Source organism: Rhinopithecus roxellana, chromosome 11 (assembly GCF_007565055.1).
Source record: "Rhinopithecus roxellana isolate Shanxi Qingling chromosome 11, ASM756505v1, whole genome shotgun sequence".
Classification (NCBI taxonomy): domain Eukaryota; kingdom Metazoa; phylum Chordata; class Mammalia; order Primates; family Cercopithecidae; genus Rhinopithecus; species Rhinopithecus roxellana.
Window position 1 is genome coordinate 114,484,764 of NC_044559.1, and position 15,383 is coordinate 114,500,146.

The 15,383-nt window shown below is 38.5% G+C and overlaps 1 protein-coding gene across 5 annotated transcripts in view; it reads right to left on the bottom strand.

Moving 5' to 3' along the window:
- Positions 1-4,007: 4,007 nt before the first annotated feature.
- Positions 4,008-15,383, bottom strand: part of DCLRE1C (DNA cross-link repair 1C) — a 47,812-nt gene continuing 36,436 nt past the window's right edge. For 4 of the 5 annotated variants that reach the window (XM_030940015.1, XM_030940016.1, XM_030940019.1 and 1 more), the window contains one exon: positions 4,008-5,153. In XM_030940015.1, coding sequence (XP_030795875.1) covers positions 4,240-5,153 — 914 coding nt within the window. In that variant the 3' untranslated portion in view covers positions 4,008-4,239. The remainder of the gene's footprint in view (positions 5,154-15,383) is intronic. The other variant, XM_030940017.1, reaches the window with a different exon arrangement.

Genomic DNA, 15,383 nt, shown 5'->3' on the forward strand with positions numbered 1-15,383 from the left:
GGTTTACAGGTTGCCCCCAGTGGCCATACTTTGAATTGTGATTCTCACGGGTTTAAAGATGTGATTTTTAAAAAATCAGTGTTTTACCATTTAGTTATTTGATCTTGTCCACTTTTTTGTGTTTAACAAAAGTGTAAAACTGGAAAGCAAAGAAAAAAAGACTATTTTCAGTAAACATGTAGTTTTGTTTTGTCTTTATTAGTAGAATGTAATGGGCCTTTGGGATCTTAAGTACTACTTATGTTACCTTTTTTATTCAGATGCTGAACTTAAGCAGTGAAATAATAGAAACTAAAGGATGTTATTAAGGGGTTTAACTATTTTAAGTCAACATTTAGCTATTCATCATATTGGTTTCCTGAAGACATCAGAATTTTTCAGTGTAAGACAACTATCAAAGGTAATCCAGTGTAAAACATAAATCTACTGTACATATTATATTGATACCATCATTTTCAGGATCTACATAAGAGGATTGTGATACATAATTAATAATCTCAGGGTTTTTTCTCCCATATCTAAAATGTAGACAATACTTGTTTCTCTTTTAGTTCATCAATTTCTCTTAGCAAAATAAATTAGGTTGGGCATTTAATGTTCTATTTACCATGGCTTAGCTTTGTTTCTGTTTTACAGTCATTTCCAGTAAGACTGTAAAAGGGGCAGAAAAATACTGATGTATTCCTCACTACGTGCTAACAAGATTAACCAAAAATTTATATTCAATTCCTTGAAATGTTACTTTCCTTTTAAGATAGCTTATCATGGTTCATGGATTTGATGCTACACTTGATCTTGGCCAAAAGGCTAAGGAGTTATAGTTCATGCATTTGAATATTAAAGGATAATTTGACATTTCGCTAGCATAATGTGGATGAATACTTCAGAAGTTTTTGAGCATTATCACTCACCAGGTGCGTAAACATACTATGGTAAGTACTGCCTGGAAATGCAAAGGAATTTTGGAACTCAGAGCTGATACTCGTTAACCAAGTCTTTTATGCCTTTTATATGTATTCATGTGCTTCTAATGAACCTATCAGGTTGGTGTAAGGTAACAAACTTAGACTGGTAAGATAATGTCAACATGCCAAGATCACCCAGTGAACTTTTTAAAGTATTTAATCTCCAGCTTCAGGCAGTCTTTTAAAAAAATTAGTTTATACTCTTTAAACATTTAAGTCCTGGAACTCCTCTCTGATAAATGTAGCTGACTGCTGAGTGTCTTCTGTGATATATCTTGGCATTTTGAAACTTCATGTTTCAGCTGGACACGGAGCTCACGCCTGTAATCCCAGCACTTTGGGAGGCTGAGGCGGGTGGATCACCAGAGGTCAGGAGTTCAAGACCAATCTGACCAATATGGTGAAACCCTGTCTACTGAAAATACAAAAATTAGCCAGGTGTGGTGGCACGCATCTGTAATCCCCGCTACTTGGGAGGCTGAGGCAGGAAAATCACTTGAACCTGGGAGGCGGAGGTTGCAGTGAGCTGAGAGATAGGGCCACTGCACTCCAGCCTGAGTGACAGAGCGAGACTCCATCTCAAAAAAATAAAAACTTCATGTTTCCTCTTGTAATTTATGATTCTTGAAGTAAAAACCAAGTAGCTGCTACAATTAACCCTGCCCATATTTATACTCTTTTGGAGAGACATCAGAATATAGCAGTTAAGAGCATGGTCTCTGAAGCCAAACTGCCTGTGTTTGAATTCTGCCTGTGCCTCATAGCTATGTGAACTAACCTCTGTGCCTTTGTCTCCTCATTTGTACATGGGGATTAGAAATGTATCTACCTCAAAGAGTGATTGTGAAAATTAAAGGAGTTCATATATGGTCTGTAAAAAACTTAAGAGCATGATTAGAGTGAGCACCAAATATAATTTCTGGTAATCACTGTTTCTTGATTACGTCTCTTGTAGTTGTCTTAGCCCTTAGCCCAATTCATTCAGCCAGCATTTATAATGGCAGACTCTCACATAAAACAAACCTAACAGTATGTAATCTTAATGTGATTATAAAATACCAGGAATATATTCAGAGGAATGTTTATAGGCATTTTTTGAACACCCACTTTGGATCACAAGGTACATTGTTAAAACTAAGTTTTAGTTACCAGCGAATATATACAAATGTGTATAGTTAAGTCGATACTCTGAGTCTTGTTACCCTAATTAGTCTGGTGGATCCAATACTTTTTGGTCTGATTGCCATGCAGCATCATGATAATGCCTATCCAGTATTAGTTTAACTGGTCTGCAAATTGTTTTAAGTGATGTCTCTGCTTTTACTTCCATAATCTGTGAAATGTCAGAATAACAAAGTGTTCATGAATATTTGTTAAAACTTGTTAAAAAATCCTCATACGTAACATAAAAGCCTAACACATTGATGGATTTTGAGAATGAATAACACAGAGTTTATTTTTCTGTAGACGGGGTCTTGCTTTGTTGCCCAGGCTGGGCACAATCAGCTCACTGCAGTTTCAACCTCCTGGGCTCAATCTGTGCTGCCACCTAAGGCTTTCAAATAGCTAGGGCTACAGGTGCATACCACTATGCCTAACATTTTGTAGAGACAGGGTCTCCCTGTGTTGCCCAGGCTGGACTCAAAACCCTGAGCTCAAGCGATTGTCCTGAGCCTCCCAAAGTACTGGGATTGCAGGTGTGAGTTACTGTGCCTGGCTGCCATTTAATTCTTGAGCATTTTCTTTTTTTTTTTTTTTTTTTTGAGACGGAGTCTCGCTCTGTCACCTGTCACCCAGGCTGGAGTCTGGAGTGCAGTGGCCGGATCTCAGCTCACTGCAAGCTCCGCCTCCCGGGTTCCCGCCATTCTCCTGCCTCAGCCTCCGGAGTAGCTGGGACTACAGGCGCCCGCCACCACGCCCGGCTAGTTTTTTGTATTTTTTTAGTAGAGACGGGGTGTCACCGTATTAGCCAGGATGGTCTCGATCTCCTGACCTCGTGATCCGCCCGTCTCGGCCTCCCAAAGTGCTGGGATTACAGGCTTGAGCCACCGCGCCCGACAGCATTTTCTTTTACATCCTAATTGTCTACTTCTAATTTTGCCACCATATTCACATCAAGGTTAATAGATTTAACATCTTTGGGGATAAATAAGATGCTGATTTCGTCTACAGCCATCAGTTTATCGTAATAGATCCAAGTTTGTCAATTTAAATCAAGCATGTTTATGAGCAAAGATATGATCTATCATGCTGAATGTTCCATGTGTACTTCAGGAGGTATATTCTGCTGTTCTGGGGTGGAGTGTTCTATAAATGTCAATTTAATCCAGTCAGCTTGATTTTCAGTTCTATATTCTTACTGATTAATGTGTATATACTAGTTCTAAGGAGGGATGTTAATCCCTAACTGTAATTGTGCATTAGTTTGTCTCTTTTCAGCTGTTTTAAAAAGCTTCATAAATTTTTGGAGCTGTTAGGTGTATATACATTTAGGATTATTTTGTCTTCTTGGTGAACTAGACCTTTTATCATTAGGAAACTGTATAACCACTCCATCTTTAATTGTGTACATGGTCTTTTTTCCATCCTTTTAACCTATCACTTGAATTGAGTTTCTTTATAGACAGCAGATCATAGGGTTATGTTGGTTTTTTCCCCCACGTCTCTTGTCATTGATGTGCTTTGACTATTTACATTTAGTATAATCATTGATATGTATGGGTTTAGTTCTACCATCTTTTTTTATTTTTTAAGACAGAGTTTTGCTCTTGTTGCCTAGCTTGGAGTGCAATGGCACAATCTCAGCTCACTGAACCACCACCTCCTGTGTTCAAGTGATTCTCCTGCTTGAGCCTCCTGAGAAGCTGGGATTACAGGCATGAGCCACTGTGCCTTGCCTTTTTTTGTTTCCAACAGGGTCTTGCTCTGTCACCCAGTCTACTGGAGGTGCAGTGGCACAGTCACGGTTCATTGCAGCCTCAATCTCCTGGGCTCAAGTGATCCTCTCACCTCAGCCTCCAGAGTAGCCCATCGATGCCTGGCTTTTTTTTTTTTTTGTAAGTAGAGATATCTCACTGTGTTGGCCAGGCTGGTCTCGAACTCCTGAGCTCAAGCGATTGCCCACCTCAAAGTGCTGGGATTACAGGTGTGAGCCACCACACCAAACCAGGTTATTTGAACATTTTTAAGTATTGTATTTTCTCTATTGTAATATTGACTGTCATCTCTGTACAGGTTTTTTAGTGGTTGCTCTAGGTTGAAGCACTTTGAATTCTTAGATATCTAAGAGTGAGCATTTTCTTTTTTTGACTGCTATACTCTCACCAGTTGCCAGCTTCTCATATAAATATTGTAAATGCTCTCGTTTAGGTAACTCAGCTTCTGGAGTTGAGGGAACTTCAAAATCAGAAGAGCTCTGGGAATCCACATTTGCGCTAAGATTTAGCAAACTTTTTTCCTCAGGTATATGTTTCTCACTGCTTAGAGTAATTGGTTCTCCAGTACTAGGAACTGTTGTTACATCTTGAACTCGGCTTTTCAAATCAGAACAAGTATCCTTTGGGCAAATTACATTTTGTTCCATTAGAGAGGCAGGAATATTCTCTTTGATTGTTGGTCTGTAGTCACCTTTGTCCAAGGAAGTAATATCCCCACTGTTTCTCTCTTGGGAGGATAACAAAACAGTATCAGATTGGCTGTCCCAGCCTTGACTTCCTTGTTCTGTTATGTGTGTTGACTGGGAAGAATTCTGGGAGGAGATGTGAGTTGATTCTCCATCAGAGTCACTGAAAAGCTTCGGTGACTGAGATCCCCCTGCCTCTATGGAGGAAGGGAAGTTCTCATCTGTGATTTCATCATTTCTTTTAAAGAATACTTCCCACTGGGGTACATCCCCATCAGCCTTTTGCTGGTGAAGTACAGAGCCCAGATCTCCTTGCAGTGAAGCTGGGATTCCTAATTCTTCTTCACTTTCACTGTTGGATTCTTCACAATCTACAAAGTTTGTGAAACGAGAGCTCTGCATACTCTCTGTTTTGCAGCATCCTGGAGTTTGTCTCAGTTTTTCAGGCTGCTTTTCTGATACTGCAGTCATTGAAAATACCTCAGGTTGAAAAGTTTCCTGGTATGGAAGTTTGTGCCTTAAAGGTATTGGCAGAGGATCATCAAAGAGATAGTCATCTTCCTCCTCTGTGGGACAAACAAAACAGGTTTATAGGAAACAAGGCAAAGGGAGCCAATTTGTACCTACACTTTTAATTCTTGGAATTGCAAGGAATAGGGTGGCCACTCTTCTTCAAAGGGAAAAGATATTCTTGGAATACACTGAACAATTTAATCACCATCCTTCAACTTTTTATAATGCCAGACTATCAGTGGAGAATATAGAGCAGTCACTCTGCTCTATATATAAGCCTGGCTGATCATTACAATCATATGCAAAACTTTAAAAAATAAAAACCACATAGGTTTCTGTATCTCATTCCAGACCTACTGAATCCCTAAAAGACAGGACCAAATAATTTGATTTTTGTGTTAAGTTCTACAGCTGATTTCTGTTCATCAGCCAGGTTTGCAAAGCCTGTGTGCTCTGCAAATGCAAATAGTAGATGCTCAGTGGGTTGTGCCTTAAAGGTACTGGCAGAGGATCATCAAAGAGATAGTCATGGGAAAATTAAATGGCTTTTTATTAAGGTTTTTCTCTTTTATGAGCATCTTATTGACATGCTTTATGCACAAAGTTGCGACAGGTTAAATCAACTTTAAAGCAAAATACTTGAAAAATCAACATGTGTCAAGAACTTAAAATTCAAAATTAAGCATGCTGTGTCAACAAATGTTCTTAAAATGAAAAAAGCCTTACTTGGAAAAACAAATATTTTCCGTCTTCTAACGTTATCTAGCCTAGGAAGGAAATTAAATGCATCTGAAACTACTGTATATGGCAACTTCGTGTTCTACTGCTGAATCTGGTTTTATAATAATCCACTTAAATGATGTGGCTAAACACTGCATTTTTAAGACACTAATATAATGGACCATAGAGACCGTCATCCAGCTCCCACCTTCCCAGTGTGAAGCTAGGCCCAGAGAAAAGGGTGTGTCAATACACAGGACCCAGCCTCATTCTTAAAGTCCAACGTTATGACTTGTAACTGATCTTAGGACTTAAGGTCACTAAGATATCTAATGACTATATTTGGAATCATCCTAGACTGCAGGATATAGATTTTAAGCCAAAGATTATATGTATGTTTTAGGTCCCTCACTACTATGCCAAAGTTGTTTTTTATGTTTCACACAATCACAGTTCAACCTCGACCTCCCAGGCTCAGGAGATCCACCCCCATGCCCAGCTAATTTTTTTTTAGAGACAGTGTTTCCTCTTGTTGCCCAGGCTGGTCTTGAACTCCTGCACTCACTGAAGAAATCCACCTCGGCCTCCCAAAGTGCTGGAATTAGAGGCATGAGCCACTTTGCCTGGCCCCAAATTACCTTTTTATGAAATATTTTTGTATGATCTCTCAGTTGAACTGTTCTACATTCCAAATCAGTGACTGTGCCTGATCCCAAAAAACATTTATCAAAAACAAGTGTGGATTGGGTAGATGCATAAAAGGCACAAAAGATTAAAGGAAGAAAGGACTTTTGCTTCCAGGTGAGATAGAGTAACAGACTAGATTTAACCTCCCACTTGAAATAACTAAAAATCAGACTACCTCTCAAAATGGACATTGAGCAATTAAGGACAATGACATGTGAGAAACAAGACACAGATGAGTCCTTTGATTGCCTGACTCACTGCTTCATAACAGATTCCAGTCAGGGAGGGAACATCTAGATAGAGCCCATGGACATCCCTGAGTTGAGATGGAACTGTAACGTTGAAGAAATCAAGGTACCTGGAATTTACAGAGCAGAAGACCAGAGAGGAGAGTGCTGCACAGAAACTCTGAAAAGCTGCAGAGGAGTCCCCACCAAGTGTTCAGTGTACTGAGCAGCATGTGCTTGTCAGGAAACTACCAGAAGACAGGCAACGAATCACTCAAAAAGAAATTGCCCAGAACTCACTGTGCCAGGAACAGTGCCTAGTCCTGGTCCCAACAGCCAGAGTGGAAAACCTCATGATCCATGGGCATTTGTAAAAGAACCAAGAAGAGCCTTGCCTCAGTAGTGGGGAAAATTATACACTAAATGCTACTCTGGTCCTGCATAACAAAGGTAAAAGACATGAAAAGATCAAACTATAAACATGTTAACCACATGCTAGAACAAAGCTCAAGAATGATTTTAGAAATCCAAAATTATGCAGGACCTAAAAAGGTAAAATTCAGAATGTACGGCATTCAAAAACAAATTATCAGAAATTCAAGAAGCAGGAAAATACAATCAAAACTGACTGTGAAATTATGTACCATGGGAGTCAGTTTTCATGATCTTGGATCAAACAATATTTTCTTAGATATGATACCAAAGCATAAGCAATGAAAGAAAAAAAGGCAAATTCGATTTAAAACCTTTACACTTCAAGACACCATCAAGAAGGTGAAAAGACAAGTCAGAGAAAATATTTCCTAATAATATTAGATAAAGGATTGATACTAGACTATTTAACTCTTACAACTCAATACAAAGGTCAATAATCCAGTTGAAATAGGGGCAAAAGATAGGAATAGACATTTCACCAAAAAAGTTACATAAATGGCCAATAAGCACATGAAACAAAGCTCAACATTAGTCATTAGAGAAATGCAAATCAAACTGCAGGGTACCACCATACACACACTAGGATAGCTATACTCAAAAAGACAGAAGTCTTAGTATGTGAAGAAACTGGAATCTTTACATATTGCTGGAGGGAATGTAAAATGTATTCAGTCTGGAACTGTTTGGCAGTTCCTTGAGGTGTTAAAACAGATTGACCATATGTTATGAACTGAATGTTTCTTGTCAAAATTCATATGTGGAAGCCCTAAAGCCAGTGTGGCTGTTATCTGGAGATGGACCTCTAAGGACATCATTAAGGTTAAACCATCATAAGGCTGGAGCCTTGATCTGATAAGATTAGTATCCTTAAAAGATACTTCAGCTCGCATGTATGCTCTCCCTGCCACCCCATGGGCATGCACTGAGAAAAGGCCATGTGAGCACAAAAGAGATGGCAGCCACCTGTAATCCAAGAGAAGAGGCCTCAGAATGAAACCTACCTTGCCAACACCTTCAGCTTCCAGCCTTCAGAACCGTGAGAAATACTACCTGTGGTTTTCTTTCATGGAGTTTCGCTCTTGTCACCCAGGGTGCAGTGCAGTGGTGCAATCTTGGCTCACTGTAACCTCTGCCTCCTGGGTTCAAGCAGTTCTCCTGCCTGAGCCTCCCAAGTAGCCGGGATTATGGGCACTCAGCATCATGGACAGCTAATTTTTTTTTTTTTTTTTTTTTTTTTTTTTTTTTTTGAGACAGAGTCTTGCTCTGTTGCCCAGGCTGGAGTGCCGTGGCGCAATCTCGGCTCACTAACCTCCGCCTCCAGGGTTCAAGTGATTCTTCTGCCTCAGCCTCCTGAGTAGCTGGGACTACAGGTGCGTGCCACCATGCCTAAGTTTTGTAATTTTGGTAGAGATGGTGTTTCAACATAGTGGCCAGGCTGGTCTCAAACTCCTGACCTCATGATCTGCCCACCTCAGCCTCCCAAAGTGCTGGGATTATAGGTGTGAGCCACTGCGCCTGGCCTAACTTATTTTTTTAATTATTTTATTTTTTATTTTTTATTTTTTTAAGCAGAGACAGATTTTCACCATGTTGGCCAGGCTGGTCTTGAACTCGTGATCTCAGGTGATCCATCTGCCGTGGCCTCTCCAAGTGCTGGGATAATAGGCGTGAGCCACCATGCCTGGCCTCCTGCTTAAGCTACCTAGTATGTGTTATTTTGTTAGGGCAGCCCAAGCAAACTATGACTCCAAAATTCTACCCCCCGCCCCACAAGAAATAAAACCCAAGAGAAAGATACGTAAAGACTTGTACACAAATTTTCATAGCATTATTATTTAAAAAGGGGAAGCAACCCAGATGTCCATCAACTGGTAAGTGGATAAACAAAATGTCATATGCCTGTACAATTGAATACTGGTTGGCAATAAAAAGGTATGAAGTACTGATACATGCCACAGTATAGATGTACCTTCAAAACATGCTAAGTAAAAGCCAGGCACAAAATAGCACATGGTGTATGTTTTTTTTTTTTTTTTTTTTTTGGTTGAGATGGAATCCAGCTCTGTCAGCCATGCTGGAGTGCAGTGGCGTGATCTCACTGGGTTCACGCCATTCTTCCTCAGCCTCCTGAGTAGCTGGGACTACAGGCGCCCGCCACCACACCTGGCTAATTTTTTGTGTTTTTAGTAGAGACGGGGTTTCACCGTGTTACCCAGGATGGTCTCGATCTCTCTGACCTCATGATCCACCCTCCTCGGCCTCCCAAAGTGCTGCGATTACAGGCGTGAGCCACTGTGCCCAGCCGTATGAGTTATCTTCTATAAAATGTCCAGAAAACACAAATCTATAGAGACAAACTCTAGATTACTGGTGGCCTAAGGCTGGTAATAGTAATGGGGAGTGACTGGAAATAGACATAAAGTTTCTTTTTTGAGTAATAAAAATGTTCCAAAATTAGATAGTGGAGATGATTGTACAATTCCGTTATACTAACAGTCGTGGAATTGTTCACCTATACAGGATGAATTTATGGTATATCAATTATACTTCAATAAAGCTTAAAAGATAATTTTGTATTGTGGAGTTTATACTAGATGGAGAATGTATGACGATAACAGCACAGACTGGGAGAAGAGGAATGGAAATATACTGCTGTAACATTCCTATGCCATACTTGGAATAATATATCATTTATCTTTTCACTCTGATATGTTAAAGATGTATAGTCAGTCCTTTGTATCCACAGGTTCCACATCTGTGGATTTGACTGACCACAGATCAAACATTTGAAAAAAAGCAAAAATTAAAATACAAAACACACAAAAATTGATACAGTATAACAACTATTTACCAAGCATTTACACTGTAAAGTATAAGTATTCTAGAGATGATTTCAAATATATGGGAAGATATGTGTAGGTTATATGCAAATGTAACACCATTTAATATGACTTGAACATATGCAGATTTTGGTACTCTTTGGCGGGGTGGGGGGGGGGGGGTCCTGGAACCAATCCCCCAAGGATACAAAGGGATGACTGCGTTAGAAGCCACTCAAATAAGAAATCAATGAGTTACACAGCCAATAAGCCAACAATAGATTAAATACAATCAATCAGTAGTTACTTGATCCGAAAGAAGGCCAAAGAATAAAGAACATAGCTAAGAGGATAAATTTACACCTGACCATATCAGTGGGTACAATAAAACTAAGTGGTCTAAGCACTGCAATTAAAGGCCAGAAATTACCAGATTGGCCATAAAAACAAGATCAAACAACATACTGCTTACAAGAAACCCACTTTAAATATAAAGACAAAAGTGTAGAGATGGAAAAAGATACATCAAGCCAATACTAATGAGAAGAAATTCAAATGGCTCTGGTAGATTGTAGAACTAAGAATATTACCAGGGAATAGACTCATTTCCTAAAGATAAAGGTATCAATCCCTCAAGAGGATATAACAATGTTAAACTTGTGTATACCTATTAATAGTGCCTCAAATAGATGAAGCAAATGCCGGTAGAACTAATCAAGGCAAAATAAGCAAGTCCACAATTACAACTGGAAATTTCAACACCCCTCTGGCAATAATTGATAGAACAAGAATGTAGAAGACCTGAACAACATTGTCAACCTAACTGACATTTATAGAACACTCATCCAACAACAGTAGTACATATATTTCCTTAAAGTACACATTAAACATTTACGAGGTTTAATTTGTAAATTGCTCCACAATTGATAGTCCGTAAATATTCTGGACCATAAATCTCAATAAAAGTACAAAGCCAGGCGTGGTGGCTCACGCCTATAATCCCAACACTTTGGGAGGCAGATGGATCACCTGAGGTCAGGAGTTCAAGACCAGCCTGACCAACATGACAAAACCCCATCTCTACTAAAAATACAAAACATTAGCCAGGTGTGGTACCACAGGCCTGTAAATCCAGCTATTTGGAGGCTGACACAGGAGAATCACCTGAACCTGGGAGGCTGAGGTTGCAGTGAGCCAAGATTGTGCCACTTCATTGCAGCCTGGGCGACAATGAGAATCTGTCTCAAAAAAAAGTCATACAAAGTATGTTCTCTGACCACAATAACATTAAATTAGATAACAACAGAATGATCTCTGGAAAGTTCTCCAAAATTCAGAAACTAGTAACAAATTTCTAAGTAACCCATGTGTCAAAGGAAAAATTAGAAAATGTTTTGAATGAAAATGAAAAGACAAGTTTGTGGGATGCTGCTAAAGAGGGAAAAGTATAGCACTAAATGCCTACATTAGAAAATAAGGTCTCAAATCAACAACCTCAGCTTCTGTATTAAGAAACTTAAAAATAAAGAGCAAATAACATTCCAAATAAGCAGATGAAATAAAGATCAGAGTGGAATTCAGTGAAATAGGAAACTACATCCTGCCAAAAAAAAAAGAAAAGGAAAATAAAACCAAAAACTTCTTATTTGAGAAGATCAGTAAAACTGGTAAACTTCTAGCTGAACTAATCAAGAAAAAAATTAGAGATGACACAAAGTAGTATCAGGAGTAAGACGGTTAATATCAGTAGATTCTACAGATACTAAAATAAAAACAAGTTTATGCCAAAAAATTAAGCAACATGGATAAGACAGATTCTTCGACAGATTCAAGTTACCAAAGTTTACTCAAGAAAAAAAATAACCTGAATAGTCCTATGCCTATTAAATCACATTTGTAGTTAAAAAAAAAAAAACCTTCCCACAAAGAAAACTCCTGTCCCACCCAGATGGCTTCACTGGTAAATTCTACCAGTTACTGAAGAAAGATAAAATGCCAATCCTTGAAAATTTTTTCCAGAGACTGAGAATAAAGAAACACCTCATAACAGTGAGGCCAGCAGTATCCTGATACCAAAACCACACAATTACAAGGAAAAGAAAAGCCAAAACTCCAGACCAATAGCCCTTCTGAACGTAAATGAGAGAATTGTTACCATAATACTTAAGGATAATATGTCAAGACTAAGAGGGATTAGAGAACTGCAAGTTTGGTTTAATACTCAAAAATCAATGTATGTCACCATATTAACAGAGTATAAAGAAAAACAATAGGATCATCTCAATAAATACAGAAAAAGTGTTAGAGAAAACCCATTATCCATTGTTGATATCCCTCCACCTACCAAGAACAGAAAGAAAGTAATTCTGCCTGACACAAAGCCTATACTTATCATTATACTTAATGGTGAAAGAATGAATGCTTTCCCCTTGAGACTGGGAACAAGGCAGTGACACCCGCTCTTGCCACTTGTTTCACATTGTAGTGGTTAGTCTAGACAAGAGAAAAACATCCTGGCTGAAAAGGAAGAAGCAAAATTGATAATTTTGCTTGATAAAATTGATAAAATTGAACACAACATTGATAATCTATGTAGAAAATGCAATGAAATCTACAAAAAAAGGCACTAGAACAATATGTGAGATTAGCAAGGTTGCAGGATACAAGATCAAAATACAAAAATCAGTTGCACAGGTTGCATATCCCTAATCCAAAAGTCTGACACCTGAACTACAAAGGAAACCCTTATTGCAGCACTTTAGATTTTCTGATTAAAGAGGCTCAACCATCAAAGGCAAATGCAAATGTTACAAAATTCAAAAAAGTCCAAAATCCAAAACACTTCTGGTTCCAAGCATTTTGACTAAGGGAGACTGAGCCTATATTTCTGTATACTAACAACAATCAATCAGGAATTGAAACTTAAAAAATAATACCATGTGCAACAGTATCCCCAAAAATGAAATACTTGGGGATTCATTTACACAGATCTATATGCTGAAAATCTTATAAAACACTGCTGAGAGAAATTAGAGAAGACAAATAAATTTAGAGGTATATCATGTTCATGGATCTGAAAAATTCAATATTGTTAAGATGCCAATTCTTCCCAAATTGATCAACAGATTTAAAACAATCCTCATCAAAACCTCAGGAGAGGACATTTTTGTACAAATTGGCATATGATTCTAAAATTCATATGGAAATGCAGAGGACCTAGGATAACGAAAACAACTTTGAAAATGAACAAAGTTGGCTGGGCATGGTGGCTCACGCCTGTAATCTCAGCACTTTGGGAGGCTGAGGCGGGCGGATCGTGAGGTCAAGAGATCGAGGCCAGCCTGGCCAGCATGGTGAAACCACATCTCTACTAAAAATACAAAAATCAGCTGGGCATGGTGGCACACACCTGTAGTCCCAGCTACTTGGGAGGCCGAGGCAGGAAAATCACTTGAACATGGGAGGCAGAGGTTGCAGTGAGCCAAGATCGTGCGACTGCACTCCAGCCTGGCAACAGAGAGAGACTCCAGCTCAAAAAAAAAACAAAAAGAAAAAAGGAACAAAGTTGGAGAACTTAAATCATCTGACTTCAAGATTTACAAAGCTACAGTAATCGAGATAGGTAATATTGGTTTCAAGACAGAGATTATGGAACATAACAGAGAATCCAGAAATAAACCTCCACATGTTGTAAACTGACTCAACATAAGTGCTGAAGCAATTCAGTGAATAAAGATAGTGTTTCCAACAAATGATTTAGATATCCATACACACACACACACACACAAAAATTACCTTGGATCTACATTTGAACCATATTTTTAAAAACAAAAATGAATCACAGATCTAAATGTACAACCTAAAACTGTGACAACTTCTAGCAGAAAACACAGGAGAAAATCTTTATGCCTTTGGGTCAAAGATTTCTTAGATATGATACAGAAAAAAGTAAAACTTTATAAATTCACTTGATCAAAATTTAAAATTTCTGCTCTTCAAAATACTCTGCTAAAAAGATTGAAAAGATTACCTACAGAGTAGAAGAAAATACTTCTATACACCTGATATATTTTTTTTTTAAACTTGTGTCCAGAAACTTAGGCAAACTTAGTAACATGATGAGTGCAGTGGCTCACGCATGTAATTCCAGCACTTTAGGAGGCCAAGGTACGCAGATTGCTTGAGCCCAGGAGTCTGAGACCAGCCTGGGCAACATAGTGAAACCCCGTCTCTACAAAAAATATAAAAATTAGCCAGGCATGGTGGCATATGCCTGTACTACTTGGGAGGCTGAGGTGGGAGGATCACTTGAGCTTGGGAGGTTGAGGTTGCAGTGAGCTGTGATAGTGCCAGCCTGGGTGACAGCAAGACTCTGTCTCAAAACAAAATCCAACAATTTAAAAATGAGTCAAGATTTGAATAGACACTTGACCAGTGAAGATACATGGATGGCAAATAGGCACCTTAAAAGATACACAACCTTGCTAGTCTTTAGAGAAATGCACATTAAAACCACAAAGAGCTATCACTGCACACCTATTAGGATCTTTAAAATTAAAAAGTCTAACCATACCAAGTATTGGCAACGATGTGGAGCAACCAGAACTCTCATACACTTCTCCTGGGAACACAAAATGGTCAAACCACTTTGGAAAACATTTTGGCAGTTTCTTAAAGATAGAGCTACCATATGACCCATTCTTAGGTGTGAAAACCTATGTCCATACAAAAGTTTGTACATGAATGTTCATAGCAGCTTTCTTTATAATAAGAAAGACACTGGAAACAACCCAAAAGTACATCAACAGGTGAATGGATCAGCAACTTGTAGTATATCCCTGAGGCGGACTACTCCTCATCAATAAAAGAGAGTGAACTACTGATACATGCAACAGCATGAATGAATCTCTGATGTGCTAAGTAAAATAACCCAGACATACTATATGATTCTATTTATATGAAATTCTAGAACATGCAAACTATAATGACAGAAGGCAGATCAGTGGCTGCCTTGGCGTGGGTGAGAATAGGAGGGAATGACAAAGGGGCATAAGAAAACTTGAAGGTGATAATCTCACTATCTTAATTGTAGTCATGGTTTCTCAAGTGTATGCATATGCAAAAAAAATTTATAAAATTGTACGCCTTAAATGGGCAGTTTTTATCAGTTATGCCTCAGGAAAGCTGTTTTTTTTAAAAAAAAAAATAAATTTGTAAGGATTAGAGGATACATTACATAATAGAGTTAACATTTGAAATTAATGGAACTGTTTTTCTAAAACCTTTTAATTGTTGAAACAAAAACAAATGTGCTTTTCTTCAAGCACCAGTAATAGACTTACTTTATCAGTCTTGGAATTGTCATCTAAATGTTTTAAAATTAGATTCTCCATGA